Source organism: Podarcis cretensis (assembly GCF_951804945.1).
Source record: "Podarcis cretensis genome assembly, chromosome: 5".
NCBI lineage: Eukaryota > Metazoa > Chordata > Lepidosauria > Squamata > Lacertidae > Podarcis > Podarcis cretensis.
In genome coordinates, this window is record NC_137174.1 from 14475222 (window position 1) to 14501752 (window position 26531).

General features: G+C 45.8%; 1 protein-coding gene and 1 long non-coding RNA gene across 4 annotated transcripts in view; one reads left to right on the forward strand and one right to left on the reverse strand.

Annotated features, from left to right (window-relative positions):
* LOC307215863 overlaps nt 1-26531 on the forward strand; it is a 135344-nt gene that overhangs the window by 26512 nt on the left and 82301 nt on the right. The gene's annotated exons all lie outside the window — the stretch shown is intronic.
* NOLC1 (nucleolar and coiled-body phosphoprotein 1) lies at nt 3699-26499 on the reverse strand. 3 transcript variants are annotated; one of them, XM_079975189.1, is made up of 14 exons: nt 26345-26499; nt 25016-25071; nt 21999-22123; nt 20939-21048; nt 18808-18973; nt 17375-17493; nt 14989-15127; nt 13185-13322; nt 12481-12570; nt 10308-10415; nt 8598-9185; nt 7074-7183; nt 5543-5623; nt 3699-5378 (listed from the first exon to the last, which is right to left on the reverse strand). In XM_079975189.1, the coding sequence occupies exons 1-14, from the start codon at nt 26453-26455 to the stop codon at nt 5220-5222; spliced, it is 2100 nt and encodes a 699-aa protein (XP_079831315.1). In that variant the 5' UTR covers nt 26456-26499; the 3' UTR covers nt 3699-5219. The 3 variants fall into 3 exon arrangements, with proteins under 3 accessions (XP_079831315.1, XP_079831316.1, XP_079831314.1); XM_079975190.1 differs by having other exon boundaries at nt 17375-17490; nt 20939-21051; XM_079975188.1 differs by having other exon boundaries at nt 20939-21051.

Sequence of the window (26531 nt, forward strand, 5' to 3'; positions counted from 1 at the left end):
GGAGTTGATCACGGTGTGGATTTGCCAAGCATGCCTTCCTCTTAGCATGTTTCTCCCTTGCAGCCTGAGTTCAAGTGTCTTCAAAGCCCATGACACCTTTAGTAAAGGCTGTTCTCCAATTGGAGCGCTCACAGGCAAGTGTTTCCCATTTGTCGGTGTTTATACTACGTTTTTAGATTTGCCTTGAGACAGTCTTATTAATAGTAAGCTGAATGAGGCACAATATTGGGGCAACTTCAAGCAGCAAAATAAACAATCTTCATTAATGGTTTCTGGTGTTCAAATAGCCCCACCCCTGCATGAGGTAGCAGCAGATCTGGAGAAACCCCAAAGTTTGCCGAAGAAGAAAATTCTGAAGGAGAAGCTTACCAAACCAGGCCAATGGGAGACTGTCGGGCGCAGTGGCTGCGAAATACTGATGTTAGAGAGAAATGGAAAGCCAGATGGGAGACTGACCTGAATGGAAAGCCATGGCTGAGTGGAAGAGCAAACAGGTGCACACTCCACCCTGACGCATGTGTGTGATGCTCTCTTGTCAACAATGATTCCATTCTTCTCCTCCGGTGTCCCACCCTATTAAAACTGCATTGTATGCCTGTAACTAAAGCTGCACGCTAGGAACAGGTTCATTCCCCTTTAATTTGTGTTGCCTGTTGCCTAACAGCCTCGGGAACCGAGGTGAGAGAACCTGATTTGATACTGGGGACAGAGCACACTTAGCCCTTGGGGACGCCCCACACAAAGATGCAGCTCAAATTTGGCTGCCGTCATGACAACACAATGATTTTTTTTAAAAAAAACAATTAAGGAGAGTAATGGTGTATTTACCAGCCAGAATTTTTGTTTTCCTACTCTTACATAGCAAGGTGCTTCTTTTATTCCAGAATCCTAGGTTCCTAACCCTAGCAGACTGATCCGCTCCAAGTCCCTCTTGGAACCAAGCGTGAGTTGTCATTTTTCTTATGAGTGGTTACCGTAAAATAGAGGAAGGACTCAGTGGCAGGTCATGCTTTGCATGCAGCAAGTCCCAGGTTCAAGTCCTGCCATTTCCAGGTAGGGCTGAGAGAGAGCCCTATCTGAACTTAAGGAAAGCCACTTCCAGCCAAAGTGCAGACCAGCTGTTTCCAAACAGCCCACGGCCACATGGACTGCTTGAAAACGGGCAGACCACCCAATAGTTTTTCTGCCTGTTGTAGCAATTGCAATGCACTAGACTTCTAGTTATGCCCACTTTGGACATATAGTAGGTTGATGCTGCAGCCCCTCTCAAAAAAACAACTCCTTTCCGGCCTTTTGGTTTGCTGCTCTCTGGTGTGCCAGGTCTTACTGACTCCCGAGATATTCAGGTTGAAGATTTGGTAGCAGGAGCATTATAAAAGAGGTATCTCATCTAAATAATGCAAATCCCAAACAAACATCATAAAAGCACGGAAGGGGGAAATGAATAGGAATAAACTGAAGGCAAGTAGTAAACACAATTCAGATGCTCTGGTGCCCATGACTTTTTTGGATAGTAGCAGAATGGGAAATACTTAGGGCTGCAGAATGAGGCTATTCACATTTCCGGAGAACCAAATCCCTCTGAATCCAACCCAACTTGCTCCTAAGTGAACATGTGCAGCTGCCTGTCAGATGCTGCCTAAGATCGGCTGACTTTTGAGTTTGCCACATGGCTCCAGGACATTGGAGATTTGGGAAACGCTGCGTCCAGTAATAAAGGCAGTCTTTCCAGTGCTCAGAGAACCTGCAACTTTAAACTGATATTATGCACACACTCCCCCCCCCCCCCAGTCTTAATTGCACCTATAAGCCCATCTGTATCTGGGCAGGAAATGTGCCGCCTCTAGTTATGGTACTGGCCATTAACAGAGATGACTTTTTTGAAAAAAATAAAGGATTGGGCAGACTAATGAAGAATATCAGAAAATAAACGGGCTCAAAGTGAGCCATCTTGCTCAAGGAGCCGTTCACAACTAAACAGTTTCTGGAGGATACTAGATGGCCTAACATTTAACTAGCACCCTTCAAGCCGCTCCTTTTGCACCTATGTAATTGACACACTACACGGGCCTGATCCTGGATCACATGTGTTGGGTAGGAAATAGACGGATGGCTTTATAGCGGGTACAATGCAGACCTCAGCAGGCTTCAACTAACGTTAAGACTGCAATTCCTTTGGCATGAAGTTCCCACAACTTTCCATTTCGTAGTCCGGGTGCTGTTGCACTGGAAACCAGCCATATGAAGAAAGTGTTCAATGTTCTTTCTTTAATGTTCTACTTTTAATGTTCTACTTTCCCCTTTCATCTGTGTCAGCTAGGGCAGCAGATGTCCTTAATTTTGTTTGACTAGGTGAGAGCTAATAAAACTAGTTAGCACTCCAGGTAAGATTTGTATTGGGGCGGGGGGAAGAGACCCAATTAACCACGAGGTAGGTTGTTCTTTAATGGGGGATGGACGTTTTATTTGCGTCAAGGGTCACTCTCACTCTCTTGTTGCAAGCCACATTCCAAAAATGAGTGGGGTGTGAGCCAGACAGTGGGAAGAGTCAAGATAGTCCTGCAATTAATTGCAGACACAGGGCAATTATACTTTGGAAAATGCTTGGCTTGGAAACCAGTTGCTGGCATTTTCAAGATGCGGGAGAAGGGTGAGTGGCAGGGAACCCAACAACAAAACAAGCTTGTGCCTATGCTGTATTTCTGGTTGGAGAACACCACTTACTGGCTCCGGGAGATTTTAAAAACCTAACTGCAGCAGGGTGGTGGGAGAAGGCACTGTAGGGTAGATGGAGAAGATCTTCTGGTCCCCTCTGCTTTAAAGATCAGGGTGGCTTTTAAGGCTATCTGAGGATTGTTCCAGATCTTGCCCTGCTCCTGGCTGCTTAGGTGGGAGCTGACACAAAACGCATAAGCTACGTGCTCTCCTGGGCAGGAAAGATCTCTTACAAACACCCCTTTTCATGAAATCTGGACAGAACAATGGTGCGTCTGAGAGTGGTGAAAGATACTTCCTTGCCCATCACAGCGTGGAGTTCCCAAATCAGTCAGAGCCGGATATAAGGCTGTGTGCTAGCTGCCACCTTGACAGATCCAGGAGAACTCCTAGACCTTACTAAAGGTAAAGGGACCCCTGACCGTTAGGTCCAGTAGAGGACAACTCTGGAGTTGCGGTGCTCATCTCGCTTTATTGGCCGAGGGAGCCGGCGTACAGCTTCCGGGTCATATGGCCAGCATGACTAAGCCGCTTCTGGCGAACCAGAGCAGCGCACGGACACGCCGTTTACCTTCCCACCAGAGTGGTACCTATTTATCTACTTTCATTGGCGTGCTTTCGAACTGCTAGGTTGGCAGGAGTAGGGACCGAGCAACGGGAGCTCACCCTGTCGCAGGGATTTGAACCACCAACCTTCTGATCTGCAAGTCCTAGGCTCTGTGGTTTAACCCACAGTGCCACCCGTGTTAGGCAGAAGCAATTAGTCACCCAGAACTGCCTCTTGACAAATCAGGGCCTCTCACCCTACCTTGCCCACCCCATCAGACAACTCTTTGTATATATGCAATGAGCACAGCTCTACCATTCCCAACTGGGGCTTAAAAGCTGCCCTGTTAAATGCCAATGCATTAGGGACTTAATAAAGCAATTTCTGTCCACCTCAATTCAAACACCCTTAGGTTTGGATTAAACAACAACAACCCTTATCGACATTTTAAAAACATTTTTATTATACTAAATGTTTGTCTATTCAAATAAAATATCCAACCGTCCCAACACCATTAAGGAGTTGAGTCTTGCCAGTTTCTTGTACCATGCCAATGGAATCCGAACACATCAAAAGGCAAGGGGCCAAGGCTGTGAAAAGAATAGCCTTTTGGGGCATTAAGACACATTATAACCTTGGCTGTTTTGTCTTTAACCCGCAGACATTGCTGGCATAGCATTTACTGTGGACGGATTCTGAAGTACAGCGATATCCACAACAGGGAAACATCTAAAATGCTCTCTCTTGACAGCCAGCTTCCCACGCAGTTAATCTGCTGGGCTTTATTACTTTTATGCTCCAAGTGAAAGAAAACACTTGGTTGAAGGTTTTCTCTTTGGGGGTGTGGTGGGGTGGGGTGAGGTGAGGTGAGAGCTCCCAACAACCACTTCTCCCATCTTTCCATTATCAGATGGTACTTCTTGAACAGGTCCGGTTTCTTTTAGCAGCTGGGTTCTAGATCAGGCGTCTAGGCTGCACCCTAAACAGGCATTGTGGCTTCTCTGGCCACATTGAAGCACATCAGCAAGAATTAACATGCCTGAGGTTGCAAGCTTCTCACGTAAGAGCCTTAACTGGACCTGGCCATCTCTGGGAAATAAAAAGTCATCACATTCCCCAAAAGCAAAACAAAGCAGATGGACAAAGGCTTCAACGGGCCCAACTGCACACTATCCAAATAAGAACGGCCATTGCGAGCGACATATTAGTTGGCAGAGCCACCATGCAAGAACTCTCACTTCCCCTTGAAGGTATTACATGATTGCCAAAACGTAGATAACAATGAGTGGCCCTGCACTCTGGAGCTTTTTCAACCCTTGGGTATTTTCCTGGCTTTTGGAGAAACCGAAAGGAAACAGGCAGACATTTTTGTTGCCTCATCTACAAAAACAATGGCCCAAAAAATTAACTCAGTGGTTTTCAAGTAGTTCTAGCCAATCCATTTATAGGAAAAGGGAGATTTACCTGGATTTAACCAAGTTGCCCAGCTCTTAGAGATTATGGAAATGTTTTATGAATGCCCCAAATGAAGAGGGGGAAAATGATAGGCAAGATTGCGAAGGTGGGATCACCCTTTTGACAGCAGGCAAGACCAGATTCCCTACCAAGGTGCGGAGCAATAGAGATGCATGTCGCTTTCGGTACATCCTTAATGTTAGATTTGTTGGAAGATTAAAAAAGGGTGTTTAGCAAAACAAGAACAACATACATATTGCTTCATGAGGTCTGCTAGAACTGAACTTGTGTCATCTAAAAATAAGTTTGTACTTAATTAAGAAAGTCTGGGAAGTCCTCAAGAGACAGTCACAGACACGGCTAAGTTTTGTCATTACGCAAAAGAGCAACCATCTTCCCATGTTACCAATACAAGAGTTGATGCTTTGTGGAAGAGATATCCCACTACACTTCGCATCTTTTCACATGCTCAGGCCTTGAATTCTGAGGAGGCAACTGAAGTTTAGTCGCTTTCAAATTTGATGGAGTTTATCTGCGTGGAGATCGCGCCGCCGCAGTAACTTCCCCTTTTCTTCTTTGTCTTCTCGTGTCGGAAGGATTTCCCTTTCGTAAATTTCAGGACTTCGTTGGCCTTTTCGCCCCAGTCACCCGCAGCTCCTCTCTGGAAGAGATAGCGAGTCAGTGACCACCAGGCAGCAAAAGAACACCGAGTAGTTACTGAAGAGGCAATGCTCCCTAAAGCAAACAGGTCCTAGACTGTGCAAAAATTCCACAGTTTTGCACAAACTACAGTCTGGAGGAATGCAACTCTTATCTTCCTCTTACCTTGGCATCAAATGAATTGTTTGCTACTCGTGCATCCACCTCAATCTCTTCTGCTTTTACTCTGCGGAAAGGACTGGACTGCTGTTGAAAGAAAATTGGTATTTTGGTATTTTCTTGAAGTAGCCGTCGTGCTAATTTAAAGCAATGAGCCCCAAATGAACCCCATTGGATTTATGGCGGTATGCACCAAAACAGTAAAGTTAAGAATCTTCCCGGGGCAGAAATGCTTCATGATGCCCCAGTGGCTAGAACAGGGGCCGGCAACCTAAGGCCCATGGGCCACAAGCGGCCCATGCGGGTCGTTTAACTGGCCCATGGACCCCCGCCGCCCGCTGGGTTGGCTCCCGTGCGCCGCGCTAAACCAGCGCGGAGCAGAGCAGGGACCACCTTTTGCGACATTGGCCAGCTTCCCATTGGCTGCAGGAAGCTCCAGCAAAGTTTTTGTGGTTTGGGCCGTGATGCGCAAATGCTATTTCCGGTGTGGAGGATCTGACCCCTGGACTAGAACCACAGATGCATTGCTGTCAACTTACAGATTTGAAAATAAGGGACCAGCAGCCTCAAAAATAAGGGACCAGCAGCCAAAATAAGGGATTTTCAGAGCACAGCTATGTTCAACTTCTGAGCCCCTCCCAGCCAAAGGCAGAAAGCCCAGCCAGCAGCCAAATGAAGCCTCAAGCGGTGGTTCCCACAGCGCAGCAACCCGGCAAAGGGGATGCAGCAAGGAAAACCACCATCACCTCTCCGCAGCGAAGCGCTGAGCAAAGGCGAGTCCCCAGGCAACGCGGCCGATTGGATCGGAACAAGGCATGCAAGCTCCACCCCCAGTTGTTCTTAGACTCCTTATTGGATGAGCAACGCAGCCAAGCAACACAGTTGGAGCCTCCCTCCTCCCTGGCCGGCAGGGAGGGAGGGAGAGGAGCTGCTTCCTTTGAAACCCGGGAAATTAAAGGGACATCATCAATAAGGGACAGCAGCGGGACACGGCGCTGGGATAAGGGACTTTCCCGCCAAATAAGGGATGGTTGACAGCTATGCACAGATGCCTAGCTGCTCCTGGCAAATTTATAGCACCTCAACAAGGTTTCTCAGGGTAAAAGAATACAACCAACAGAGATGAAAGCTTTTTGCAGCTCTTGTCAAGAAGGCAATTCCACCCCTTCTCCCGAGATCCTCTCAGTCTTCTCCAAGAGACTGAGAAGAGATATGGTTGGCCATCTTCAAATATCTCAAGGGCTGCCACATGGAGGAGGGAACAAGCTTGTTTCCTCCCGCTCTGGAGGGCAGGACTCGAATGCATGGCTTCGAGTTACAAGAAAGGAGATTCCGACTAAACACCAGGAAGAACTTTCCGACAGTAAGAGTTGTTCGACGGTGGAACAGTCTCCCTCAGGAGGTTGTGGGCCTCTCCTTCCTTGGAGGTTTTTAAGCAAAGGTTGGGCGGCCATCTGCTAGGAATGCTTTAGCTGAGATTCCCGCGACTAGATGACCCTCGGGGTCCCTCCTGACTCTACAATGCCATGATTCTTACCCGCTTCATCTTGGGGAACGTATGTGGCGTTTTGGGTTTCTTGTTCTTCCCCGCATTTGGTGTCTCCTGCTCCTGGCTGTCTTCCCTTTTTCGTTTCTTATTGGATTGGCCTGCCGTGTTTCAACACAATCATAAAGGTAAAAGGTAAATGTAGGTCCAGTTGCGGACGACTCTAGGGTTGCACGCTCATCTTGCTCTATAGGCCGAGGGAGCCGGCTTTTGTCCACAGACAGCTTCCGGGTCATGTGGCCAGCATGACTAAGCCGCTTCTGGCGAACCAGAGCAGCGCACGGAAACGCTGTTTACCTTCCTGCCGGAGTGGTACCTATTTATCTACTTGCACTTTGACGTGCTTTTGAACTGCTAGGTGGGCAGGAGCAGGGACCGAGCAACAGGAGCTCACCCCGTCAAGGGGATCCAAACCACCGACCTTCCGATCGGCAAGCCCTAGGCTCAGTGGTTTAGACCACAGTGCCACACGCGTCCCTAACACAATCATATCTTACTCAATATAAGAGAACAGCCCATAGAATAAGCAGTCAGGGTGGGAGTAAAAGTAAGAAATGTTTTGTTGCGACCCACATCCAGTACTACTTTAATGACCCATATTCTTTTGGACTGCCCACTGAACATAAGATGCACTGCAGTTACTGGGCAAAGATTGCACACGCAGCATTCATGTATGCGGTTAGGGTGGGGAAAAAAATCATTTTTTTTTTATTTTTAAAAATAAAATCAACTATTTCCTGATGAATAGCCAAAGGCTATTCATCAGGAAATACAGTGGTACCTCGGGTTACATACGTTTCAGGTTACATACGCTTCAGGTTACAGACTCTGCTAACCCAGAAATAGTGCTTCAGGTTAAGAACTTTGCTTCATGATGAGAACAGGCGGCAGCAGGAGGCCCCATTAGCTAAAGTGGTGCTTCAGGTTAAGAACAGTTTCAAGTTAAGAATAGACCTCCGGAACAAATTAAGTATTTGACCCGAGGTACCACTGTAAGGATTTAAGTTTTTCATGTGAGCTAAAACATAGTCTAACGGGTTTTTTTATTGTTTAACCACATCGGTTAACAAACATGGATACATATGCTAAAATGTTATTGTTTTAGTTAAATAAATTGTTTAAATTGTTATTAAGGAAATTATTGGTTTTTTCCCCTTCCAATAAAGTACAGCAGAAAAGTTGTCCAAACATAAAGTTAACTTATTAAACCTCACAATAATTTCATAATTATCTATGTATTTCGAATAGTATAACCAAATCAGTAATTTTTGATATAACTGTAAAAACCACTCTGAAAATTTATTATTCCAAAAATGAAACCTTCCTTTGGTTGTAAATATTAAGATTATGCCAGCACAACAAGAATGAGTCTTTCTGCAAAAAAACACGATTTAAATCAAGCCTTACTGACTAGTGATTTAAATCGTGATTTAAATCAAATCCACCCTGCATACAGTATTAACTTTCTTTCGTATTCAGCATTCCCTACTTCATTCCTGGCTAGCAGTGACGTACCTCCATTTACAGCCCCATCATCGTCGTCATCATCATCAGAACTGCTGCTCTCCCCATCGCTAGCTGCTTCAGATGAAAGAGTCTTGGAAGACGGCGTTTTGCCTGCAGGCGCAGATGAAGCTTTTGATGCCTTTTTCTTCGACGGCTTGCTGTTTTTCTTGGCTTTATTCTTTAGCCCCTCCCCTGCCGCTTTGGGCTCATCTTCGCTGGAGCTGTCGGAAGAGCTGCTGCTTTCGGACTCCGCTTGCTTTGAAGCCGCTGTGCTCTTGCCGCCGGCCAATTTGCTAGCCGGCTTCTGAACGGGTTTGGCCTGCGACTTCTTAGCCGACTTCTGGGCAGGCTTGCTCTGCTCCTCTTCACTACTTGAGCTGCTGCTGGAGTCTGAAGAACTGCTTGCTTGGGAGGCAGAGAGGCTAGGTTTGGATCCTGACTTGGGACTCTTTGCACCAGTTTTGGGGGGAGCAACTCTCTTATCCCCAGAGCCAGCATCCGCCTTCTTTCCAACCATCACAGGAATCTTCTTTGCCGCCTTTGCAGCTGGTTTAACTGCAGCATTTGCAGGAGTTTCATCCTCAGAGCTGTCAGAATCTAGGGAAGGGCATTGCAATTTTTAAAGGAGAAATTTCAACGACAAAAGCACTGCAGGTTCTGCAAACACTATTTTCACAGTTCAGTTTCAGATGGGGCGAGTTGTACACCCACAGGACGAATCCGAATACCAGTGTTTTCACTATTCAAGGAAGAGTAGGAGGGGAAAGGATTTTGTTAGGAAAGCTGACTTAGGAGGGTGTGAGATTAATTATAGGGTTCCTGCCCATACTAATTATCAGACAGACTGGCACACAAGATATATATGTGTACACATTTCATGTGCAGTGACTGGAATATTTATTCATTGATCAACTGAGACAATTTAAACGAATCAAGGATACTTGCCGGTTTTTAAACAGACAGGCACCTCTTCTGTGGCTAACTGGAGCATAAATAAACATAGGGAATAGGCTCGGTTATGTGATTGTGTCCTTATAAAAAGCAATGGCTACTTAAACAGTAGAAGGTTATCTTTTCTATGGAACATCTACATCAAGGCGGTCTCTTGTGAGCTGCAAGAGAACCCGAGGGTCACTCACTGCCTTGCCGCATGGGGTGGGGACAAGCCCGAAATTTGGGATTTGGGAAGGCAGTGTGAGGGCTGGGGAAGTGGAGACGTAAAATGTTGCTGAGGGCCGCCCAAAAAAGGTCTCAAGGGTCACATGCAGCCCTGATTTATAGCCTAAAGCTCATTAGCAGGACCACACTTAAAGCCTAAAGGGCACAAGGAGTGGTAGAAGAAAATCAAGGCAAAATACAGTGGTACCCTCGGGTTAAGAACTTTATTCATTCCGGAGGTCCGTTTTTAACCTGAAACTGTTCTTAACCTGAAGCACCACTTTAGCTAATTGGGCCTCCTACTGCCACCACCGCACAATTTCTGTTCTCATCCTGAAGCAAAATTCTTAACCCAAGGTACTATTTCTGGGTTAGCGGAGTCTGTAACCTGAAGCGTCTGTAACCCGAGGCACCACTGTACTTGCAGCACTGTGGCTTTTACTTGTTTTAGATATGGCAAGGAACACGTCCAGGGATCTGTGTAACTGTGGCCAGATCTTTTTCGTAATATGGGAACAGTAATGATCAACATGGAGCTTGTTTGCTTGTAACCCCAGGTACCTGAGCTATCAGAAGAGCTGGTCGCTGCCTTTGACGGAGCGGGTTTAGCAGCAACCTTTGTTGCAGGCGATTTGGCAGGAAGCTTCTTGTCTTCTTCAGAGCTACTATCTATGCACAAAATCCAAACAAGACAGTGGTTTTAAGTCCCAGCACATTTTAACCTCGCACCGCAGAGATTCCAAGCGAGGTATGTGCTTTAAACGAAAACAAACAGAAGTGCTAATGATAGCTTTACAGTCCTGTGCTCAAGATATGCCAGGTGGGGGTTTTCAAAGCGTTGCAAAAGCCCTGTTGTGCCAGCATCTCTCGAGATAGGCCTCTGTCAGTGGAGATCAAGTGGTGCAGCATCACAGATATGCTGATGTAACAATGTCCAGCAGGAAGTCTAACACTGGGTAGAGGCTAGAGTATGATAGGCAAGGAGTGGACATACACCAAACCCTCTGCTCCCTTACAGCCCAACGTTGATAAATTATTACGCTGACCTCAGGAATGGTACAAGTCAAAAAACACCCACTGAATCAATGGAGGCTAAACAAGCAACCTATCCTACCCCTGGACAGTTAAGTCCAGACAAAGGCTGACTATGGGGTTGCGGCACTCAGCTCGCTTTCAGGCCAAGGGAGCCGGCGTTTGTCCAGAGACAGCTTTCTGGGTCATGTGGCCAGCATGACTAAACCGCTTCTGGTGCAAGGGAACACCGTAATGGAAACCAGAGCACACGGAAACGCCCTTTGCCTTCCAGCTGCAGCGGGACCTATTTATCTACTTGCACTGGCGTGCTTCTGAACTGATAGGCTGGCAGGAGCTGGGACAGAACAATAGGAGCTCACCCCGTTGCATGGATTCGAACCGTCGACCTCCTGATCGACAAGCCCAAGAGGCTCAGTGGTTTAGACTACAGCGCCACCCACATCCTACCAGCAGTACAGTGGACGCTCAGGTTGCGAACGTGATCCATGTCGGATGCACGTTTGCAACCCGCGTCTGCGTGCTGCAATTCGGTGCTTCTGCGCATGCGTGACCGCCGAAACCAGGAAGTAACCCCTTCCGGATTTTGGCAATCCGCAACCCGAAGCAGCTGTAACCCGAGGTATGACTGTATATGAAGCCTCTAACAGGGAGGCATACAATATCGCTCTGTTGCCCCGCAATATGCGCAAGAGTATACAAAGGTGATCTTTCGTGATGGAACTGTAAGGTAGCACTTTTCACCAACAGTTCAGCTTCAGGAATATACAAGAGCAGCTTGTAAGACTTATGGAGCATGATTGTTTTTAATGTCTGATGTTTCATTATGGGCTTTTTTTATATTCTGTTGAAAGCTGCCCCAAGTAGCTGGGGTGACCCAGTCAGATGGACGGGGTATAAGTAATAAATCAGCATCATTATTGTCAGGTATTTTATTTACATTCGTACCTTGGTTCTTGAAATCCAAGGCGCAGCTTCCAATTGGCTGCAGGAGCGTCCTGCAGTCAATCGGAAGCTGCCCCGAATGTCTGGCTTCTGAAAATCGTTCAAAAACCAGAACACTCACTTCCGGGTTTCGTTCGTTCGGGAGCCAAGGCGTTTCAGATCCAAGGTACAACTGTATTTATGTATTAAGATTTCTATACCACCCTTCATCGTATGATCTCAGGGTGGTTCACAGAATAAAATACAGGATAAAAACAAGTAAATAGGTAAAACCAAACAGCAAAACAGTAACCCCTGTCTTCCCACATACATTTAAAAGACTGTAGAATATTAATCAACTAAAGGCATGGTTGAAGAGGAACACATTTGCCTGGCACCTAAAATATATATAATGAAGACGCCAAGCGAACCTCCCTGGGGACGGCATTCCACAAACGGGGAGTTACTACAGAGAAGGCCCGTTCATTCTGCTATTCCGCCTCAAGCCTCTGGACATAAAACGTACAAGAGAACCCCCCCCAATCCACTCCTAAGCACGATTCTTCATCAAGTGATTACATTTGCCCATGTGTGAGCTATCCCCTGTGCAAAGTAATTCTGCACCAGTTGTATACATCAAAAGCAACCGAGAGGTAGCTTCAAACAGAGGGTACTTCTGTCTCACTCACTGCCTCCATAGTATGTAAATCCAAACATTTCCTCAGTAAAAGACACAGTGATAAAGAATCCAGAGAACTTGCTTGTTTGTGGTACTCACCTGAGTCACTGTCTGAACTAGTCTCTTCTTTTTGGGTGGAAACAGCAGCAGATTTGGGAGCAGGCGATGGCTTAGCCGCAGGTCCTTTAGCTACAAAGAAAAATAGGCTGCTTTCACTGAACTTTCTCTTCAAGGGGCCCCAAACAATTCCAGTCTAACAAACGCTCATACCCAGATGTATGTACAAGAAGACTTTCTAAAAGCAGCCAGCCCAGCACAAATCAGAACAGTACCTTTAACTACGAAGGTTTCTGGAGTTGGGGTACTTACTAGCATCCTGACCTCAGGCTACCAAAAAAGGCACCTAGCATTTGCAAACAAGGCACTTTAAACTGATGTGCAAAAGGTGTTTGTTAACGTGCGTTCAGCCAGTGATTGCGGGGACTTGTAAGCTTACATGTTTCATGACAGAGAAAGGCTTTGTTCAACTGGTAGAGGCCTCTCTCTTTGTTGGTACAAAGCCTTGTGCCCGCCAGAGAAGCCAGGAATTCTGGAATACACAGAACCAAGGCCAACCTTGGAAGGTTCCTTAGTTTTCTAGAAGTTTTAGCAAGTCATTAGGCAGTATCCGACAGAGCCTATTTTATACATGCGCATAAACTCCCTGCCCAAAATGCAACAAAACAAGGACTGTTTCTCGAGTCCCCTCCATCAGATATGGACGCCGTCACCTTAATGTTTAATTCCTCTCCACAAATACATACTTGCTGTTTTCTTCTTGGGCACCTGCTCCTTTTCATCATGGTTTTCCACCTTTTTCTTAGAAGTCTTTACAGGCAGAGATTGTGCTTTGCCCTTCCTTGACTCTATGGATGAAGGAGGTGGCACAGCGCTGTACTGGCCTGCGAAGAAGGGACAAAAGAGAATCTGGTGGAATGAGATCTGCCAACAACCAAAACACGAGAGACAAATATGAAGCTAGTCACATTGCAGTGAGTGAGTGAGTTAGTGAGTGAGTGAGTGTGAGTGTGAGTGTGAGTGTGTGTGTGTGTGAAATCATCTAGCCAAGAGGAGCATATGCTTCTCAAAGTGATACCGCAAGAAGTCAACCATTTATGGCCAATCTTGCTGGTAGCTCTCTCACACCCAAGTGGCAGGTCTTGTCTAACCTTGTGCTATGCCTCTGAAACACAGCATAAAGTTGTGAAGGGGGTTTGGGGGGGGGATATCCTGCTCCGCTCTTCAGCTCTAAGCTTGGAATTGGGCCGGAAAACAAGCCCCTGTCTGCCAACAGCTCAGAGCTGGAGAGGGGACAGGCATTTGGTCTGCCTCAGTGCCTATTAGGCACAGACTAGGCCCACATGCCTCTCCATTTCCTCTTTTACAAAGATTTGTAACTGCTCTGCTTCGACACACAGCCCATGGAAGTTTTGGACCTTCCACCAGCTGCTACAGCGAAAGCCGCATGTCTCCTCATCGTCCCTCGAGCTCTGAGCTTCAAGGACATGTGTTTCCTCTGGCTCTGTCAGGTGGGAAAGCAAGCCTATGTTCTACTCAAGCTTTAAGAGACAGCAGGCAGGGGACAGTTGTGGTTTGTGTACAGCAAGCGCAAGGCCGAAAGGAAGCTCAGGCTTCAGGCAAACTCTGGGGAAGGAAAGAGGGCTGGGGCTATAATTCACCCCATCTACAGACTAGTAAACCCCGTATGTTACATGTTACATCTAACGCAGATTCCAGGAAGGCACAGATTGGGCACTTTACAATAAACAAGCACGAAAAATAATTAATTTTGGAACTTTATTCTTTCTCTCTTTTTAAAAATCTATTGTCTATTACTTCTTTATTTATCTTTCTAGAGAAGAGAAGAAGAATCTTTATTTGAATTAGCCACTAGCCATAACAAAACATTAAAATAAAATATACTGAAGACAGAGGTAAAAACTTAACTGTAGAAAATACATTTTGGGGGTTTACATCAATAATCAAACAATAGATCATATTCTAATTGCCCCCGCTAAAAACCTCACATCTTGATCTGCTAAAAGAAAGGACATAGTAGCAAAGGTTGACCGACTTGGACAATAATAATTTTTTCTGCTTTTCTTTTTCACTCTTTTTCTATGTTCTTATTGTATTTAGATCAATGGTTTAGCATTGGCCGCAAAAAAGGGGATATTTATATTAAACTTTATATTTCTCTTTAGAAATCCTAATAAAATTTATTCCCCCCCCCAAAAGAATTAAAATACGAAATGAGATATAAAGCCATTAAGTCAAAACACCAACAGCGACACAGCACTCACAAAAGGCGTTGCACTCCCTGGGTTAAAACACATGATTTAAAATTACAAAAACTATTTAGAAAGGTCTTCAAAAGAACACAAGGAGGGTAAACTTCCCTGGAAATGCTATTCTGTAACCAGGGTCCTCTCTCCCTGATGGGTACATTATTCAGCATTGGCATAATAACCTGGTCAAAATGCCCCGTCCCATTTAATAATCTTGTGGCGCTGTTCTGGAATCAACTGGAGCTTCAGGATGGATTTTAAGCATCCGCCAGCAACTCACCTGCCTTGGGCTTTGACACTGGCTTCCCACTTGCTGAACTGTCAGAAGAGTCATCACTACTGCTACTGCTGCTGCTTTGCTTCTTTGTGGGTAGACGAGCACCTTCAGGTTTGGACTGCGGAGTTTTCTTTGGCTCGCTCTTATTACAGGGGAGAAGATGACCCACCATTGCCCATTCATTAAGGGTGAAGTTTGAAGAGCAATTACAATCCAAATCTAACCATTTGCTACCCTACCAGGCACGCAACTCAAATACAAGCCGGAGACATGAAAGGCTATTAAAAGATAATTTATTCCAGAGGGATAGTTAAAGACTCTTGCAGGAAGAAGTCATATGGATTCTTTAAAGACCAAGAAACGTATTGTTTCATAAGTTTTGTGGGGCTAGAGTCCCCTTTGTCAGATGAATAAAGTAGCTGTCTCGGAGGATACCAGGAGTCAAAAGAGGATGGAAAATGAAAACCAGCTCATTCCTTTTCTCTTTCTTCGTAAGCAATGTAAAATGACGCACCAATGCAAGAGGCAGAATAATGTGACATTATCTTACCGCTAATACTTTTAAGCTGCCACAAGCTTTGAAGCGCTCCAGCTGCTTCTACATGTATGTTCTCCTTAACAGCATCACCTGCTTACTGTTTACACCAGGCTAGCATTACTGAATCACACCAGAAATACTTCCTGAACTATATTAATGCATAATAGACCATTTTCCATGTTGCAGATGAGGAGATAACCCCGTGAAATGGTTCCTTTCCCACCATACGGAGCAATCATTTTGATTATAGCAAGGACTGTGCGTAAGAGCTGCAGCCTTAGTTCTCATGCAAAAAGGAATAAGTGCTACAAAAGCAAAGTTTGAGGTTACCGTCCTCCAGTTACTTGGAAGCCTCACTGATCTCAGCAGGTCATTCCTAGTGAAAACACATAGAACTGGACCACTGGCTGCCCTTTATATCCATAACTTAAAAAAAAAAAAAGGTCTTGCCATAGTAATCTAAATCTGACTGCATCTGATTTCTATATTAATTTAGGAAGCTTGCCCTGTGATTTCTAATCCATTTCCCAACATGGAACTTGCCTTTTCTGCTGCGAATGGAATACTGAATCTCTCTCCTCTCCCAGTGAACTTACTCATTACTCTTTAACTGGCCAATAGAGCATGAGAATGTCCCTGGATAGACGCAGCTAATCAATCAGTATCAGAAGTTAGTTATTTTTGTCCCAGAGTATGTTACTTTGCACTCAACTGTCATCCTGTTTTCAGCTTTGATGCTTTTGGAGCTCATCAAACTCTGCTTGAGATTCCTTCAGCAGTAACAACAGCACCAGCAACAATTATTTTATTATTTCTACCCTGCCCATCTAACTGGGTTGCCCCAGCCACTCTGGGCGGCTTCCAGTGTATACAAAAACGTAATAATTTGGTGTAATCTGAAAACATTGCTACCTTGTTGTTCGCATGGTTTGCTAAATAGCACCAATTTAAATATAGAAAACTGGGGCAGGGCAGAGGGCTCTTCCAATCACTTCCCTAGAATGGTCAATCAATCATTCCTACTTCTTGTTTCCTATTTTTAAACAGTTAAACAGTTACCTATAAAAGGATTTTTTGCCACATAACAACTAGGTTCTCTTAAAAGCTTCTGTGAAGAACTTCATCAAAACCCCATTTTTGAAAGTCAAAGCTATGGTCTACTGCAACACTCCTATCTACGGGAATTATGATATAGAACAGAGCAAGCATTGAGGAATGTATAAAAATAATCTGAACTATTTTCTTCTTCTTCCTTTCTCTTTCTACTTTCCCTGTTTTCCTTCTTCTCTCTTTCCCCCCTATGTTTTTATTGCATTTAAATCAATGTTTTAGTTTTGGATTAAAAAGAGACATTTGATGTTAAGCTTTGGATTTCTTTTTAAAAATCCTAATAAAATTTATTCAAAAAAATATTCAAAAACAAATACAGTAGAGGCACAGTATCAGCTGAGAAATTCTGGGGCGCAAGGAGAAAATATAAAAGTCAAGAGAAATGTTTGACTTTCTCCATGTTCACAGGGAACAGCTAGAAGATTACGTCTGCAATCCTTTGCACGCTTAACCTGAGAGTAAGCCTGTCTGAACTCAGAGGAGTTCCTAAGTTGAATTTTGGAGCGGACATGTGCGCCACAAGTCTAAGACAGACTTGAGTAGAGGATCGTGAAAATAGCATATAAAATCTTGAGTGCTCCGAGTGTAAATAGGCTGCAGAACTCATCTGAAGGCTCCACCCCAAGTATGCTTGCCTAGTTCCCATGCTTTTGTGTAACTGAGTTCCCTCCAAACAAGAAATAAATAAAGGAAAGACAAGCCTTAGCAATTCTAGCCACCATACAAAGATCTATTGCTTACCTTCGCAGCTGGATCCTTTTCTGCATCAGAATCCTCACTGCTGCTGCTGCTGCCGCTGCTACTTTCTGCTTTGCCATTGGCAATTTTAATTTTGGGCGTCGCCTTGGTGACTTTTGCTGCTGATTGCGAAAGCAAATAATTTTTGATGCACAAAGGAAATTAGAAAGCTCGAATCCAGCTATTGCATATGCATAGCGCTACAATAATTTTTACCGCCCCTTTCCCAAGTTCAATTTGTTGGCCTGTACGGTATGATACGGTTAACGATCCAAAACAGTGAACATCATTTTCTATTGTTTTCAGCAAGGTTAGTTTAGTTTACTTTAAAGAGGATTCGTATTTCTTTGTACTTGGCTTAACGAGTTGGTATCATGCCGTTAAAAACCCCCACTGTTGTTCTGAGCACGTTAAGAATTATATATTCATAGAATCAGATACATGGGAGGGACCATGGGAATCATCTAGTCCAATCCCCTGCAATGCAGAAATCTTTTGCTGAAACCCATGACCCTGAGATTAAGAGTCTAATTCTCTACCAACTGAGCTATCGTAAAGGAGGGAGCGTCTTCAGTATTGCATCAGGCCTGAGGTCCAGAAAAGGAAATTCATATTGTCCAGGTTTTATCCCTGTTTTCAGTGTTTTGGATATGAACGGCTTTTAAAAAAACTTTTGTAACTTTTACTTTTCTACAACAACACAGTAACCTAGAACAGGTGCAGCAGAAACATTTCCAGCAGAGAAAATAAAAGCCAGTCTCAAAAACACACAGCACATAAACCGTGGTTCGAAACACAAGCTCTTTGTTAAAATGAGATTTTTTTTAAAGCCTGAGAGAACAAAAAAGAGTTAAGTCTTCGCCTGATGCAAAAATTACCATAAAGTCGGCGCCAGACAAGCCTCTGTGGGCAAGGCATTCCGCAACTATGGTGCCACCACTTAGCAGGCACTGTTCCCAATATTCGCCCATCACCTGGCTGAGGCATCTGTGGTAGGCCTGTTTAGATCTCACCGTTTTGGCAAGTATGTGTGACACAGAACGTGGTATTTCAGGTATCCCGATTCCAAGCCATTAAGGGCTCTAAAGGTTAAAACTAGCACTCTGGATTGGGCCCAGAAACACAATGGGAGCTGGGGCAGCTGAGTTGGTATGATCCTGGCATAACATGATTGATTCACCCTCCCAGTTAATCTTGCAGCTCTCCCTTGGACCAGGTGGAACTCCTAAACCATTTCAAAGACAGCCCTATGAATCTATCGTCTGTGAAACGATCCAAACTTAGAAGCGACAGAAAAAAGTCAGCTGCGTCTACAGAACAAAACTCTGGTTTTACATGTATTCAATGATCTCAAGAGCCACAAAATCCTTTCAGAGCTCCCCTGTGAGAACTTGTTAACTGCATTTTGGTTTTCTGCACTAACGCAGGTGAGTTACCTGGTTTAGAAGCTGGCTTTGCTCCCTTTTTGCCTCCCTCTGGCTTTGGCTGCTGCTTTTTTGGAGCTTCATCTTCTGAGCTACTTGAATCTGAACTAGAACTGCTGGGTTTCTTCTGCGGTTTTGTTTTCACGATAGCTTTCTTAACCGGGAGACCTGTTCCCTTCTAACGAGAGAAGTCAGTAAACACCACAAGCCACATTACTTTAGTAATATTTTACATAATATTTAGTTGACTATAACCCTGTCTTCAGCAAAAGTTGGTGTGACGGCCTGGGATTCGGACTCGGATGCTGAACCTGAGGAATCCCAGCCTGCGCAGGATTCCCCGCCTCCAGAACCAGCTGAACCTGGGCTGGGGCATGAGCCTGAAGGGTCCTCACCTGTGCTGGATCCTCAGGTGCAGGCACCAGCTAAGTCTGCTCTGGCTCCTGAGGTGATGAAGAACCCATTGCCTGCAGGTGCTCCACTCTCAGCCCCGTCAGGGGAAGCTGAGGTTGCCTCTGGTTCCGGTAACCTTCCAGCCTCTCCTGAGCTGCAGAGGCTCAGGGCAGAGAGGCGGAGGGAACTAAGTTCCCGCAGGAGGAGTGCTTGCCTCCAGGCCAGGAGAGGCGAGTCACCTGAGGATCGGGGCCACCCTATGCCTCGGGGCAGATAAAAGCCAGCCAGCCCCAGTCCCAAGTTGCGGGAGCAACATTGTTGGTAGCCAGTTCCTGCCTGTACCCTGTCCTGCTTTTCTGCCAGAGCTCCTGACCTCACCCAACTCCCTGCCCTGCTCCCAGCTTCAGCTTTTATGGACTACCTCCATGTTGCACCTTCGACCTCGGGCTGGACTTGGACCTCGCCTCTTGGTTAGCCCACAGGACCAGCACAGTTGGCATTAACAGCATATCCTGGAGTGCAGCCTTGCTTGGCCTAAATGCTCAAATGCCCATTCTGCTTTTCACACAACATCAACCCATTCTATGTTTTCCCAGGGAAGCAAAGCATGCGAATGTTACCAGTCCAGTGTCATAGAAGAGGAGCGCTCCACCCTTCTCTGCTCTCACTATGGTACATTTGCTGGCAACTTCATGAATAAGTTACAAATACGTGTCAGAAGCCTGGAGGATGGAGTCCAATATGCTTTCATAAGAGCCCATGGTCACCATTTAACACAGTTTACCGAAGCTGGGTCTCCAGCTGTTTCTGGACTACAACTCCCATCATCCCTCGCTAGCGGGACCAGTCGTCATGGATGATGGGAATTGTAGTCCAAAAACTGCTGGAGACCCAACTTTGATTTAACGCCTCTATTATTCCATGTTCATATTTTAAAACATTCCACCCTCAAACTGTGTACAGAGTATATTCAAAACCAGCACTTTCAGAATTATAGATTCAATAAATCCATACTCACCAAGGGACTCCTAGACACTTGGAACAACCAGGAGACTCTTAGCAGAGGATTCCAGGAAAAGTTCTAGTGTGCATGCTTATTTTATGTAGAGCGCTGGCCACTATTGGACCCCACCACCGTTCCATATGAACCAAGAGGGCAGTTTAGAATATACAGCACATATTTCTGCCCCTATGCATTGCAGGTTAAGATGAACAATGGTGGCCTCACTGCCTTTTAGAGAAGATTGCCACCATTACCGATTTTACGAAGGAATCAAAGGGTTCCCTAGAATACCTTTGGAAATAGTCTGTACAGTAAAGTTTCCCTGGAGGAGAACAGGGCAACTTTGGTTGGTTCCCCTCGATTCCTTTAAAAACCATTTCTTACAGCACAATATTTTTTTTAGCAAACCCTTTCCAGAATGACCCTCATTTCCACTGACGTCATGTCCTGGCCTTTACTTCCACCCAGTATCCAAAATTATCTGCCACCATGTTTTAAATGTTTTGGGTGAAGGTTGAGAGTTCTTTGTAGGCGACCAAGCATAAATCTTAGGGGCATGATAACCGTTTTTCGCCTTCGCATTATTTTCTATCCTAAACAAGAATGTCATTGTTATTAAGAACACTAATAATAAAAAAACAGGGCTGGCCAGCTCACAGAGCCATGAGAGTTTCCATGTTTTGTAGCTTTCAGGGCATCTTTAGGACTTTTCAAGACGTAGAGGAGGAGCAAGGGGAAGAATCTCACCTTTGCTGACGACTTCTTCTCTTGCTCTGAATCGGAAGAGTCGCTGGAATCATCACTGCTGCTCTCAGGAGCTGCCTTTGCTGGTACTTTGGTTACAGCAGCAGGCTTGGCTGCTAGATTTGGGGTGGGGAGAAAAAGAAAATACTGAGTTATTTAGAAAGGAATCTAGCCCCCTCTTTTTTATCTTAATGGCAGACAGCAGTCAGCAAAAGTTGCTATTGCAAAGAGTACCCCCTCAAAGAAAAACACAAAAAACCCCACCACTTCTTCCCACCCCATGAACAGATTACAGTGGTGCCTCGCAAGACGAAAAGAATCCGTTCCGCGAGTCTCTTCGTCTAGTGGTTTTTTCGTCGTGCAAAGCAAACCCATTGACGGCTTAGCGGCTTAGCGCTATTAGCGGTTTAGCGGCTTTTAGCGTCTTATCGGCTTAGAAAAAGGAGGGGGGGAAGGAAAAAAAACCCGCAGGAACTTGCAAGACATTTTCGTCTTGCGAAGCACCTCCAAAACGGAAAACTCTTTCATCTAGCGAGTTTTCCGTCTTGCGAGGCATTCGTCTTGCAGGGCACCTCTGTATTTTAACCCTAAAACAAAGCTATGTTTGCAAACATCTGCATGTGTTAGTTTTAATATCAGTCATGTAAAACACACCCCTCAGTTTGGGTTGGATTTTGTTTTCTTCCCCCAAAAAAATCTTCACGTGCATTTACGTGATTTCCATATTTCCCCCCACTTGCTGAGTAGGACTCCTTAAAGATACTATAGCCCCCCTTACCTATATTCTTTGGCCATGGACTTCCAACTGCTTTGAGTTATGTTTATGATAAACATTACGGTATAGTGGCTGATGGAACCTTTACTCAAGGGTGCTGAATAACTTATTTGCTCTGGATTGTTCAAGGAGCCAGTGACCCGTATCCAAATGTGGACAGAAGTAATGGGAGGAGAAAGGCGTTTCCACACACAAGTGATGCAACTGGGCTACTCCTTACGGAAGCAAAATCAGCACCCAAGAATGAAGCACCTTATCTGCATACTGGAGCAAACTAGCTTAATTTACCTAGTCTTTTAGCTGGGGGCTTCTCATCTTCACTGGAGCTGTCAGAACTGGATGAAGATTCTTTCTTTGCCTTCTTCGCTGGTGGGCCATTGGGAACAGCTTGTCTTTTTTTGGCTTCAGGCGACCTAAAAGAAAACATCACAGTCACTACTGTGTAACTGAGCTGTCTGTGAGGTTCGTCTGTGACCCCAGGTGCTGGTAGAAAGGCAACAGTATTAAGTTTTCTGTCCCTAAGAACACAAGCAGAAGCTGCTGGATTACTTGAGCCAGTGTGGTGTAGTGGTTAAGAGCGGTAGTCTGCTAATCTGGGGAACCGGGTTCGCGTCTCCGCTCCTCCACATGCAGCTGCTGGGTGACCTTGGGCCAGTCACACTTCTTTGAAGTCTCTCAGCCCCACTCACCTCACAGAGTGTTTGCTGTGGGGGAGGAAGGGAAAGGAGAATGTTAGCCGCTTTGAGACTCCTTAAAGGGAGTGAAAGGCGGGATATCAAATCCAAACTCTTCTTCTTCTTCTTCTACTTAGGCCAATGGCCCGTCTAGTCCAGCACCCACTTCTGACAATGGCCAACCAAGTGTCTGTGGGGAACCTGCAAGCAGGATTCAAGCACAACAGCACTGCCCCCTCCTGTGGTTTCTCACAACCGGTATTTAGTTTTTAAATCCTCTCTCCTAGCTCCTTCACTAATGAATCAAAAGCTCCATCTTGTGGGGGGGAAAGATAGGCAAGAAGAAACAGCAGCCAAAAAGGAATGCAGGACTGGCTGAAGGAAGATGGGAAACAGAGGTATAACTATTGTCGTTTTAGGATCCAGCAAGATCTATTGAACTGAATTTGGTTTACTTCCTTGTAGGCATGGGTAGGACTGCACTGTTGGCTACCACAGTGCACCTACTTTGTCAGAGAGAGGAATCCTTTCATTCTTGGCTTTGGTTCAACATCTAGAATAACCAAGAAGGTCCTGTAACCGCCTTCTGAGCACCACATAACTCCCTGGATTTCAGGGTGGGTGTCTTCGCATCAGTGCTGAACAGACTTCCCTCCCCTCGCAAATACAGTGGTACCTCAGGTTAAGAATTTAATTCGTTCCGGAGGTCTGTTCTTAACCTGAAACTGTTCTTAACCTGAAGCACCACTTTAGCTAATGGCGCCTCCTGCTGCTGCTGCGCTGCCGGAGCACGATTTCTGTTCTCATCCTGAAGCAAAGTTCTTAACCCGAGGTAATATTTCGGGGTTAGCGGAGTCTGTAACCTGAAGCGTATGTAACCCGAGGTACCACTGTAGTGGTAACTCCATATCCACATGGGTGGGCGGGTGTTACTCCTGATTTCTCAAGTATGCACAAACAGGAACTGCACGTTTTGGGGGGAGGGGAAACTGCATTTTAAACTGGTCCGTGCTAACGATTAAAATTTAACACTGCTGCCTGATAAAAACACGTGCATCAGGCACACACAAATAACAGGATGTGCAGAACTACATCCATTTGCAAAAGCGCAATGTGAAAACCCCCCACCCCACCCCAATGCTTGAGAATTGGTACACTTAGCTTACTTTTACAACGAAGTTTTCTCACAAAGCAACCCAGGACAAATAAAGAGAATGCATGGGCATTTGTACCAATATTTGTACCAATATTGAGAGGTGATGTACACACTAGATTTTCTTTGGTGGCTCTCATCCCTCAGCAGTTGGATTTAGATTTGCCAAGGTCAACAGAACCCGTTTAAAACAAGAACATGCGGTTCTCCTCTGATCCCAGGGCAGGATCTGAAGACATGTGCAGCAGCTGGATCTGGTCAGTGTCTGAATAGGAGACCTCCTGATGATCCATGATAGAGGCATACAAATGCAATAAATACATACATACATACATACATACATACATATTCATCCCCTGTCTTCATGTGGATAAAGACGGCAAAGAATAATGTGCCTTTGAAAAGCATCTCCCATGAGATTGATGCCACCAGTGAATCAACTGGTGTAGCAAACATTTTGGGGGGAAATAATACGTTTGATAAACATTTCATGTATGATAAAAGGTAAAGGTAAAGGTACCCCTGCCCGTACGGGCCAGTCTTGACAGACTCTGGGGTTGTGCGCCCATCTCACTCAAGAGGCCGGGGGCCAGCGCTGTCCGGAGACACTTCCGGGTCACGTGGCCAGCGTGACATCGCTGCTCTGGCGAGCCAGAGCCGCACACGGAAACGCCGTTTACCTTCCCGCTAGTAAGCGGTCCCTATTTATCTACTTGCACCCGGGGGTGCTTTCGAACTGCTAGGTTGGCAGGCGCTGGGACCGAGCAGCGGGAGCGCACCCCGCCGCAGGGATTCGAACCGCCGACCTTTCGATCGGCAAGCCCTAGGCGCTGAGGCTTTAACCCACAGCGCCACCTGATATTTTACCATAAACATCCCGCTGTGCACATTTATTCGTAAGTAGTCCCGTTGACTTTTAATATGCATTACCCCACCATGTGTGCTTTGTGGATCACCCACAGCCAGTCTGCAAATTTCCATCTGCATTCTGGCATTGCTACAAATATGCCATTCCGCCCCCTCCCCTGAATTCCTGCTTTATAATAGGGCCTGTGTGGCTGCTTAAGCTTAGCAATGCATTCGGAGCAACAGAGACAAGTTAGAACAGCTTTAGAAAACCACACGATGAAACCAATCAAAAATAGGCTAGACCTATGTTAGGACTTCCTTTGAGGCACTGATGATGTCAAAGAATTCATACTCCTTCATTACCATCCCATTTACTTGGTGTTATTCCAATTTGTGAAGCATTTTTTATAGGCAAGTCCTGAGTCTGATTCACCAGATTCTGGACTTGCCTCAGCTACCCACACTCATATTCCTAGTTTGGCATCCAGGGAGGGAGGGAGAGAGGGAGAGAGAGAGAGACTGACAATGAACAGCTTTACTAAAACAAACAAACAAACAAACAGGTAACCAATGAAAAATTGCTTGGAACCAACAGGCAGCGAGTCTCTCTGAAAAACTACACTACTTACTTCAGCCAGTAGTTGAAGACATCAAGGAGAGAAGCGGCATTGGGGTCTTGTTTTGTCTGAAATGAAAACAATGCAAATGATAAAATACGGGGGGGGGGGGGACCTTTTTGACAGTAAGTTATGATGCTTTGGGGGGGGGACCAGTCTGCCCTCCTTGCAAGCAAGCAGCATGTGCTGCGAATTCTGGAGCCTCCTGCTGTCAACACCTTGGGCTCCTCAGGCGCTTTTGCCCATCTGCAATAATCCACTCTCCCCACCCACAAACCCAACAGCCCCTCAAAGTAAATGCACTTTGCCTCAGTCCATCAGCACATTTCCTTCCTCCTTTATCAATTACTTACCACTCCCTCACATACATGGTGCCTTAAAGATTGCTTTGTAAAACTTTGTGGTACTCAGATGAAGGGTGGTATAGAAATTTAATGTATAAATAACAATTATCTAACTTCCACAGAAGCCCACAGGTCACCTCCATCCCACATTAGGGCATGTCATTTTAGGGGGTGAAACTTCATTTCTGTGAATTTATTCAATGAGGGGCCTTAAAAGTATGTTTCTGGTTGTGCGGGATTCAAATCTGCTATTGGTTTTGTGAATGGACAACATCTAGCTTGGGAAGTCTACCAAGCACATAACTGTTTTCAGAAAAAAACAATTTTAATTTCACCATCTGAAAATGTCAGGTGAATGATAAATGTAATATGAATATGGAATAGAACCGCAAGTACTTGGCAACAGTTTTTTTTTAACGACTCTACGCCATTTTGCACACGTTCTACTTACCAAGCCAACTAAATTCTAATTTATTAATTTAACCCCAACACACCTTTGGCTTCCCCAGCCACGTGACAATGTTTCGCGCCCCTGGTTTTGGAAAGGCGGAAGTTGCAAAAACTCAAACGTCCCCTGGCCCCCACGTGCGCAGAGAGGAGAAACATCTGCAGCGCTGCTGAGACAAGCGCAGCACGTCGCCTCTCCACGGGAGGAGGCTCCCCTCCAACTGTTTTCCCTTTGCAACTGCCATCACGCCCCCAACCAGCCCCTTCAGTTCAGGATCTGAACCCTGACCTCCAAATATGGAGTCGGTCCCCCCCCCCACCTCACCTGGGGAGACCTCCCCTTGGGACGTCCATATTTCCATCGGATAAATGTTGGAGGTTATGGCACACTGCTGGCGGGGAAAGATGCCTGAGCCCCGAGACCCCTCTCCCTTCTCCAGGGATTTCATGCATCCCTGTCGCCTCCACTTGCGCACAGACACGCGTACGCGCCGCCGCCGCCCCCCCAAGAAAAGCAACACCCCACCCCCCGCGTTGCCCCCTCACTCACCACGCCGGCAGCTTTCCCGAAAGCCCGCGCCGCCCCCTCGAAATGGTTTTCTTGCAGGAAGGCGAAGACCAGCGGGAACAAGTCGCTCGGCACCACGCGCGCCTTCGCCATGTCGCCGCCGGAAAAGGAAGCTGGAGCCCGGCACCGGATATTTAACCAAAAAACGCCGCGCGCGGACACGCGAGCG